The 10,679-nt window shown below is 33.3% G+C and overlaps 1 protein-coding gene across 1 annotated transcript in view; it reads right to left on the reverse strand.

The window, feature by feature from the left end:
* Positions 1 to 10,084, reverse strand: part of LOC129216182 (uncharacterized) — a 334,520-nt gene extending 324,436 nt beyond the window's left edge. The window contains exon 1 of the mRNA XM_054850361.1: positions 9,462 to 10,084. Coding sequence (XP_054706336.1) covers positions 9,462 to 9,933 — 472 coding nt within the window. The 5' untranslated portion in view covers positions 9,934 to 10,084. The remainder of the gene's footprint in view (positions 1 to 9,461) is intronic.
* Between the last annotated feature and the right edge of the window lie 595 nt (positions 10,085 to 10,679).

Consider the following 10,679-nt stretch of genomic DNA (forward strand, 5'->3'; position numbering starts at 1 on the left):
GAACGCAGAAATTTTCGTCATCCAGTAAGCTATAATCACATACTTAAAATCCGAAATTTCAAGTCTGTAGGTCATTTAGTTCCGAAGTTAAGCGAAAGCAAAGTTTCGCATTTATGACACTCACTCACTCATGATCATCAAAATAGAACTAGTACTTCCCATAAACTCAGAGAGGTGAAATTTGGTACAGAGTTAGGGTTTGATAGCCACATAAAGGGAAAACTATAAAAACTAGGCTAATTGAAGATCTCGAGTGACCCTGATTAGAAAACACAAGAGCCCAACCAAACTATTCGAGATCGACATAACGCCTTTATAAAAAATATTCAACTTGGCGGGCCGCTTCATTTGATGTCAAAAATCGAAAGCTGAAGTATCTAATGAAGAACCCTCAGGTGTATTAGAGATATGGTAATGCCCCCTTCTACTATTGGTACATAAAAAAATCGACTGTCATTGCTAAAGTCCAGCGTAGTGGGACACATCTTCTAATTTAATCTAGCCTAACTTTAGTCTACTCGAACATTACACAAATTAAATGTTTCTACAAAAAGAAGTGAAATCCCACCAAAAACATTCTGTAAAAAACTAGCCAAGTCTCGATGGAGCTGCTTGTTTATCTCTAAAAAGTAGTGAAATCTAGACAAAGTCATGACAAGTCTAAGGTTCCTTACTGCGATTTCTTTATTATTATAGTTAATGTTGTGTGACTTGGCCGTTAAAGGGTACACAAGGGTATAAAACCAGGTGCTCCATGACACCATTGCACCAATCTTTCGCCAGAACCGCTACCCATTGACGATGGAAAATTGCCCCTTGGAAAACGTGTAAACAAAATTGACTTGTACCCACTAACGTATAAAGAATGTTTAACGGCCAAGTCACAGAACATTAACTATAATAATAAAGAAATCGCAGTAAGGAACCTTAGACTTGTCATGACTTTGTCTAGATTTCACTACTTTTTAGAGATAAACAAGCAGCTCCATCGAGACTTGGCTAGTTTTTTACAGAATGTTTTTGGTGGGATACCCTTTTGTAATTATGAAAAAAAATAATAAAATAAAATTCTTGAACGCTACACTTAATTTACTGGATTTCAAGAAAGTTAAAAAAAATAATAATACATAGTTTTCACAAACATTTTAGCATGAAACGGTCAAAACAATTACGGTGCCTCTTCTCTATCCCCCCTTTTTTTTTGTTGATTCAATTTTCAAAAAGTATTCGACTCTTTTCTTTTTCCCCTCTTCAGTTTTTGGTTATTATCCATGATCATTTATATCATTTACATTTATTCTTCTAAGCAAAATATCAGTTTTTTTTTTTTTTTTTGCAAGCATTATCTTATTCTAAATCAATTGCTCTGCGTCTTTTTACAGAATTAAGCTTTCTTTTTTACCGCCGATAACCTTTATGGCAACGTTTTGCATTTAAATCACAACACAAATAGCGTGTTAATTACAATCGTTGAGTATAGTAATTAGGGAGAGAAGTAACAAAGGGGAAATCACTTAAAGTTAATACAGTTGACATTCGAGAACATTCTTCCAAAAATATCAAATGTTTCCCAGTCATAGCGTTGGCAAGCAGTGGAATAATTGTTTCCGCCGATCAAATGCATACAAAAATAGAGTTGTACATTGAAAATTCCTGGAATGCATTTTGGAGTTGTAGGAAGATAAGTTAACTTTTAATTTTCTGTACATCTTTGCTATCAGTTTAACCCTGCTTTTTTTCTCACAGGTAGATTATCATCGAAAACAGAAAATACAAAAACAAACATTAAAAATTCAAAACATACTACATAACCAGAAGAAAAGTTCGTTCTTACAATTTTTTTTGTAACATTTTAAAGCTGCAAGTAAGTTTTATCTACCAAAATGGCAGAGAATGTTAATTTTCAGTTTTTAATTAATGCTTTTGGTAAGAAAAGTCCTCCAAAGATTAAACCTAGCTATCAGCGGTCTTGATCAAGTCCCCTTTCGAAAAAAGGGGGGGGGGGGTATGATCAAAATCGGTTTATCCGTTCAGAAGTTACGAATGGTCGGAGGCTGAAAATGAAGAATTCAAAATTGTCAATTTCAAATCAAATGAAGTATTAAAAAAGTGCTTCACAAACTTAGAAATCAGGCGAATACACTGAATACAACTAGCAAATCAAGAAGATTGTTTGCAAACAATGCGAAACATGAATAAATAAACTACTTAATAAATTGAAATTGTCACAAATCAAAGCTGAAGCAAAGTTTCTCGTCCTTTTAAAACTTGCTTAAGACATAAAATGCTTATCTTTGCTCATAAATGATAAAATATGAACACAACCTAATAAAATGCACAAATAAGCAGTAAAACTGCTGGTTGTTCATGGTCCCATAATCAATGCGTAAAATTTGGGATGAAAATATTCCCAATCTACTATTTAATTGCTTTTTTCTCCTTTTAATTGCGTTGATTTTCTCTTTTATCAAATAGTAACAGTTTATTTGGATTTCAGATTTATTGCAGGACAAAATACAAATATGAATTCATCCAGTTTAAATGAAATCGTGTATAAGTAAAAAATAAAATTAAAAAAAAAGTACTTTTCTTTCAAGTTAACATCAGAGGCAGCCGGTGCGATTTCATTACAATCAAATCTCACTTTAAGTTTATATCATATATCCTAAAGCATACTTTTAATGAAGTGTAGCGATATGATGGCTTTTAGTCACGAATCAGTGAAGTACAATGGAGTTCGATTAATTTCGAGTAACTACTACAATCGGTATTATATATTAAAATAGGTCACGGTTACGAAATGATAATGAGCCATTCCCTGGGTCGATCAAAGCTTAAATTTTTGGGAGGGGGTCTCAATTTCTCAAACGGAACTTCAAATTTAACCTTATGCTGATAAATTTGCGGAAGGGAACTCCAAATTTCGCCGAATGAGGAAACTTTTTCCGAATCGTCAGAAAAAAATTTGCCAAATAAAGAAGCTTTTAGGAGGTAACATTAACCTCTCGTGACATCCCTTTTGATCACGCCCCTAAGAGTTTAAAAGAGTAATGAACAAAATTTTACTGCTTAAGAAATAATAAACTTGTGTGTGATTTCTTGAATAAAAATTGTTGTTCATTACCGTTTTAAAATTATTACTTTTTAATGAGATATAAGAGCTGTGACGTGCGGGGGAAAATGGTGGCCTTTTCGGAAATGGCATTAATGTAGAACTTCTGAATCATATATTTTAATGAAGAGTTATTTAAAAAGAAAAGAAATTTTAAACCGTTAAAAAGTTTCATAAGACGAAGAAAATGGAAGAAAAGGATGCAAACTAATTGAATGTACAATTTTGTTTATCAAGAACAAAACGCAATACGTTTTAAACTTTAATACTATTGACAAAAAAAAAAGCTGTTTTTAATGAGAGAAAAAATCGTTACTCTTCAACAAACGCCAACTGTTTGCTTTGTCAAGCAATTAATTTTGAGAAATGCATTCTTACTGTTGATTTGCTTGCACTATTTACGAAAAATATTTTGAACAGATTTGCTTAAAAGTTGTTTGAGTTTCTGGCATACACGTTACTGTGAAAGGCTGAAATTGGCAATTGTCGACTTTGATCGGTGAGTCACTGGAAATACAGTAAAACCCCTCCTAACGGACACCCCTCAAAGGCAGATACCCCTCTTATGCGGACAATTTTTAATTCCCCAGTTCCAATGCAAATAACATTATTAAACCCCTGTTCTGCGAACACCTCTCTATTGCAGACGAAAAAAAAAATCCCGTTAGTGTCCGTATTAGAGTGACTTTACTAGTATTTGTAACGGACAGGAAAACCTTCCATCGTGTTAAAAGATAGAGCGAAGCCTTGCAGGCGTTGCGTTGCAAGAAAAAAAAATAAAAACTTTAACTTTCAATTTAGAATTCCATAAATAGGAATTTAACAAAGAGAAGGAATAAGTTTGGAGCAAAAAAGGCGCTTGATATTTTGGTGATTAATTGTAAATAAATGTATATATTTCTGTTTTTTGATTCTGCAGCTTAATACAAAAAAAAAAAAAACTTACTCAATACTTTTTTAGTATTTTTATTTATTCAACCTTCTGATTAATTGTTTGATATTCGATAATAATAATATTCAATACATCAACAAATTGGTGACCCGGATAGAACAAAATTGCTTTCTCAAAACCATTTGCCGTGGAATTTCAAATGTGCCAGCATTCCATATCGGTATGCATTATTATTCATTATCATAATTTTATTTGAAATGACTGATTATTTCCTGTAATAACTTTCATTCAATATTTTGCACTATATTTTTCACTCTGAACTAGGCTCTATTTTTTGAACTTTTGTTCACGTTATAATTCGCAATGAATGATAATAATGAAAATGCATCTGCCGCAGGAAATACAAACAATGGAACTGCTTCTGCCGTAACAATAAAATTGCCTACATTTTGTCGAGCTGATCCAGAATTTTTGGTTCATACAATTAAACTCGCAATTTAAGCTCGCGAATATAACCGCGAAATCAACAAACTTTCAATATGTTGTGTCAGCGCTACAACCAGAAGAATTGGCGGTCTATACATCTACAGTGATCTTTAACCGGTTCCTTAGTACGTGAATGATGAAATTCATGACTAGATTTCGGATTTTCGACGTAACATATGCAATCTATAACAGAACGAGCTGATGTGTGCCTCACATGACTTCCTTTTACTCCATTTTAATGTCATTTTCCCATTATTGGCAATTTTAATGTGATTCAATAGTTTAATCTCTAAATATTAAAAACGATGGCCAAATTAAAACCAGATAAAAAAAAATCGCCAAATTTTCCGCCAAGTTGGCGACAAAACTTGGCGACCAAAAGACTGGCGATATATCGCCAAGTGTCCGCCAAATTGTAACACCACTTAAGTTTGCATTGATATTAACAATTGATTTCCCCCCAAAAAGGTGCAAAAGACCCCTTAGGAACATCCGAAAGCAACCAAAAGGGGAGGTGCACAACTAGACCCCACTACGAGTCTATGTACCAAATTTCAACTTTCTAGGACATACCATTTTTGAGTTATGCGAGATACATACGCACATACACACATACGCACATACACACATACGCACATACATACAGACGTCACGAGAAAAGCTGTTGTAATTACCTTCGCGATGGTGGTCCTGTCTATTTCCTACAACCAGAAAATTGGCGGTTATCATCTACAGTGAATTTAACCGGTTCCAAGTTAAGAATGATGAAATTTTGAAATTTTTTCGGATTTTCGAGTAAATTTTTGTAAATAACAAGAAAAATCGACGCACCCAGATGGGGTTGTCAGAACGAAACACAATTTTACATGTGCAAGGACACCATTCATAAAGAAAGTGATTACAAAGTGAAAAGAAAATGATCATTTATTACTGAAAAAATCCCAAATAATTGGGAGCTTTAGTACCCTGTTGAGCACCACTAGCGTGGATACACGAGATGGTGATATAGACAGATGGTAAAGAGGAAGAAACAGATGAGTTACTTAGGATTACGATTTTTTGAGGCATCGCTTAGGTAGTTAAAATGATTTTTTTTTTTTTTTTTTGCTTCAACTTTGATTCACGCTTTAAACTCGATATTTTAAAGATTATTACATTTTACAAAAAGCATATGTTCACCTTATGGAATATAAAAATGTAGGATAAGCATTTATCATCAACAGCAGCTTAAGCGCAAATGCTTCCAGGTAAAACTTGAAAACGCTCAAAAGGTACTCAATTCAACAAAACAAAGCTTTCGTTCTTAAAAACGAATAGTCAATATCTTAAAGAGGAAACGTCGGATTTCTAATTCATTTTTCTATGATTATCAATACCGTACTAGCAGATAGTGTAAATTAAATCAGTGACTTTTGCGCAATAATCTGTACCATACTGACCAGCAATACAAATTAAATCAGGGACTAAAACTCCAGATTAGGTATTCTGAATAGTAACTACTAGTTATCAGGGTCACAAAACGCGGTAGCCACTTTTCACTTTTGTTTGCCTTGAAAATATATATAATATATTCCACGCAAAAATAAATAACCTTAAGAAAGTTTGCTCCGACTTACGTTGCCAAGGTGGAATTTAAAGACACTCAGAAGGTCTGAGGATCGCCAACATATTGCCGTAGCACGATATACACGGAATTTTAACAAGTAAAAAAAAAAAAAAAACATGAGGTCAACATTTTTGGCGACTAGACTTGATTTTTTGGTATCCATTTTCAAAGAAATGGTTTCCCGTTGGTGACTAGTGCACTGTAAAAACGATTCAGAAACGTTCCTGGAAAATAATAGGCAGCTGATGTGCCCATTTTCAGCCAGTAACATATCTCGCAAAAACCAGGAAAGTTTCCCCCTTAAACTCAGTAACCTTCTTAAAATTATCTTGAAACCTTCACGTTTAGAGCCAGTCGTGCCTCTAGAATTCAAAGGAATCTGAGATAAGAATATCATAACAGCTCCAGAAGCAGTATTAAGCCGGAATTGCAAGTCATGATTGCAATTGTTGCAAAGCTCAGTAGTCCAAAGACTTATTCGCACCCTTTGGGAGCTTAATCAGTCAGACGAGCCGTAATTGAATTAAAGTCGATACATCTTATAAATAATCTCAGTTAATCTTTAAACTAGGAGCTATAACTATTTTTTACAACAGAGAGAAGTCTGCATTCCTGCAATTTGTAGCCATTCAGGAAACTTTTTGACAATGATACTTGATCTTTCCAGGAAGTGGATGAAAACCATTAAAATCCCGAAACGTTACACGGAAATACTCAGTAACGTGTCTGAAATTTTTTACAGTGTGCCCTCTGATTTAGAGCTTTATCAGGAAATTTTACACACTTGTTCGTATAACAACCTAAAAAGGTTTTCTCTTTTTCTAGGAGTAAGAATATCTATGAATAAAACCAAACATAGTTTTGATCAGTGGTTGGAAGTAGCGCGCTACAAGTAGCAACGCTACTGTAGTAACTACATTTTTGAGTAGTTTGTAGTGTAGCGCACTACTTTTTTTAAAACGTAGTGTAGTGAGTAGTTAACTACAAAAAAAATGGTAGTTTGTAGCGATTTCTGGAAACTACTTTTAAATAAACTGAAAGAAAAAAAAAAAAAGGTTCAAACGAATTTGATTGGCTCAAATTTCCATATTTCACCAATATTCATATTGCAAAAAGCACTTATTTTCGCGAAAATAAAGATATCGGTGATTTCGCGAGTTGAAAATTTGGTAAATTGTATATGAACTGACCGAAGATTAAAAAACAAAATTATTTTAGCGAGGCTTAAATTTTTGACAGTATTCACCAAATAAAAAGAAGTTACTTAAAATGTTATAGAAAAGAATGAAATTGAACTGTTCTGGAGGACTTACAATAAATACGAGCATTACAGTGTGTGAGAGTATGATAACGGACATTTTTCTTAATGTCTTCTGATGAGCTAATTTATCAATCTCTTTTGTTCAATTCTCTTACGGTGTGTGTGTGTGTATCAGAACCCCCCCCCCCCCCCCAAAAAAAAAAAAATCGAAAAATGATTTTTCAAGTCGCACACTCTCTTATATTTTATCCTTTTACATCCAAAAAAAACCATATAATTTGAATAACGGCAGCAAGTGCCGATTATGTCTGAAAGTGTGAATCAGCACTTGTGTAATGCTAGGCCAAATTGAAATAAAATGTTTCTTTAGAAACTCAAAATTTCTGTTGATAAAACGTTGCTCCTATACCCACATATGCACCACAAAAACATTTATTCAAATTAAAAACCATTTAGATATCCCACACGTGCCTAACATTTATAATTTTCTTCAAAAAATTAAGTTTTTGATACATATTTTCAGAAATGTAAGATTTTACGAAATTATCAAGCGAAAAAATATAAACAGTAAAGTAGAAAAGTAGGTAATTAGCGTTAAATAGAAATGTTTGTTTTCCTGCAATTTTTAAGTCTCCCACATAGTACTCAAAGATCTGGTTTTTTTCCAGGTTGAGTTAAATTTTTCATTTAAAATATATTATTATTTTATTATTCGTTTGTAATTGTTGATCTGTAAATGTGTTCGGTATTAATTTTTGAACTTGATATTCTATTTAAATTTATATGTAATTTTAAAAAGATTTGGTCTAGAATACAAGTATTGTTTTACACTTTCAGGTGCAAGTCGGCACGGGGTGCCCTTGTGCAAATTATGTGAAACTTTTTTTCACGATTGTTTTGACACAAGAGGAAAATTACAAGAGTGTATGCGACTTGAAAAATTGACTTTCATTTTTCGAGGGACAACCTATTGTGTATGCTTTTTATTTGCTTATTTTTTGGAAAGTAGCGAAGTAGCGACTACATTTCAAAAGTAGTTTGTAGTTACTACATTTTGAAAAAAGTAGTTGTAGCTGTAGTTAACTACATTTGTAACGAAGTAGTTGTAGTTCGCTACAAAAAAAAAATGTAGTTTTTCCAACCACTGGTTTTGATCCATTCCTGTTAACACATATAAAATATTTTTCGTTGAAGCCGTAAATAGCCAGTCGTTCTTGTGTTTTGTCTATTATATTCAATTAGGTTTAGTGTGTAATTCTCCTTTTTTTAAAGCAAATGGCTTTGGATTTCTTTATATTTTTATAAAAGGACTTGCATTTACTTTATGCATGGTACAAAATAATTAGTTCAACTTTATTCATCAGCACGTTCAACATTTTTAACATGGTCATGCTATTAAAATGCTGATTTATTTATGATAAATAAAATATTTCCCGCCAAAAAGTATTCTTCCATGTAGATCGAACTCATCTTCTCTTTTTATTTCTGGGAAAGATAAGTCCTAATGCCATCAACAATCTTTAATAATTTCCATAAAGTTAAGGCTGAGAGAGATATATATTCTCACAAACTCTTAAAAGGAAGGTGTATAGTCATAAATAGTACTTTAATGAAATACTTTGTGTGAACAAACTTGATGATTCGACTGACTAATGAGACAAATCGATAGAACTATTTTTAAGACATCTACAAGCATTGATGTCATTTCAGTCGTCAATACTCTTGCATCATGTTATACATTAACCCACTTGAGGGCAAAACTATCCCTACTTGATGTTAAATTAAACTGACTGTTCAAGGGTATTTATACCTACCGCCAGATGTTTTAAAAAACACAACATTTGTTTTTTAAGCATAACTAATTTGATTACTATATCTTAGATTTTATTCTCAGGTAAATTAACACTACAGTAAATTAATCCTCTTAATTCAATCAAGTTATTTGGAGAAACCTAGCAAAAAGTCGTACCACATGGAGGAAGCATACGGGGAAAGCCTTGGCCTACACCGAGCTGTAGTCCTTATGGAGAAGAAATTAACAGACAAAGCCGCTAAAATATCTTAAGTACGAATAAGTATTTAGGAAGCAAAATGAATGGCTTACCTATAGTTTCCAAGGCCATCTCCTTGTCCCTTGAGTACAACACCGCTGGACCGTATACCCCGTCATATCGCGCACCCAACTCTCCAGTGACGAGAACATCCAAAAACAAGATGTAAGTTTCACCAGGACTCACATCGGACTGGCACTTGGTTGGATCTCCGAAGTTGGACACATTCACCAACCTCCTGTTGAGGGCTGTTTCCAGAGAGGAGGGCTTCCGCTTCTGGTACACTTCGACAACATGACCTTCCCCTTTCAATATGTTGAACACGAGAAATTCTGCACTGTAACTTGTGGTGTTGTTTCTGTTTCTGTAGACTGTCCTCGTGTAAGCAGCTAGGACCACTTCTGAGTCCAGGGCCCGTTCCTCCAGTCCCTTTGGTTTTGCATCATCTGACAAGAAGACACAAGCAATAGCTGATGAAATCACACACAGTATGCAGATAAGACGATGTATAGTTATGTATGACATCGTGTTGATTCACCAGTGCACTAAATGTAACACCTAATTGGATTATATCTCTTAACACATCGAGTTGATGAATAAAATTGAAGTCATGAATACACTTTCTGATTCCTCTATTGTTTTATTTTTTAGTATTTCAGAGACTATGTTTTATTACCTAATTACTAATCTGAGCAATGTTTTTATATAGGAACATATATTTGCAGCAGCCCAATTTCGAACGTCTCAATTTTTCAATTACTAACTTGACTAGGTTTAAGCTGAAATACTTTTGTTCAGTAATCAGCCTTTTAAAAAATGTATTTTACAAAAATGCCAATACGGTTTTTATAAACAGTACGCATTACACACTCAAGCGATAAAATATTTCTATGATGACTAGAGAAAACTCTTGTTTACGTATGCATAATTTTTAAAAAAGTAAATTTAAACTTTAGCGTTTTGTACATACAAATCGACAAACGATTTTTTTAAATGTCAGTTTTGTTTGTCTGCGAAATTCTTTAGATGATAACGATAATTCCTTAATTCAAAAGAAATTGATGAACGTAGAAGTCCCTAATCTATGACTATATTTCCAGTAAAGAGCATTATATACACCAACACAAATTCCTCTTTTATCCATGACACTACTTTGCTTGTATAAGCTAAGAAACAGATCTTGCTATTCATTAAAAATATTTCAGCGACAGAATTTTAAATATTTACATCATTTACGATTTTCCTTATAAACTTATTGTGAAGAACTTGGT

Source organism: Uloborus diversus, chromosome 2 (genome assembly GCF_026930045.1).
Source record: "Uloborus diversus isolate 005 chromosome 2, Udiv.v.3.1, whole genome shotgun sequence".
Classification (NCBI taxonomy): Eukaryota; Metazoa; Arthropoda; class Arachnida; order Araneae; family Uloboridae; genus Uloborus; species Uloborus diversus.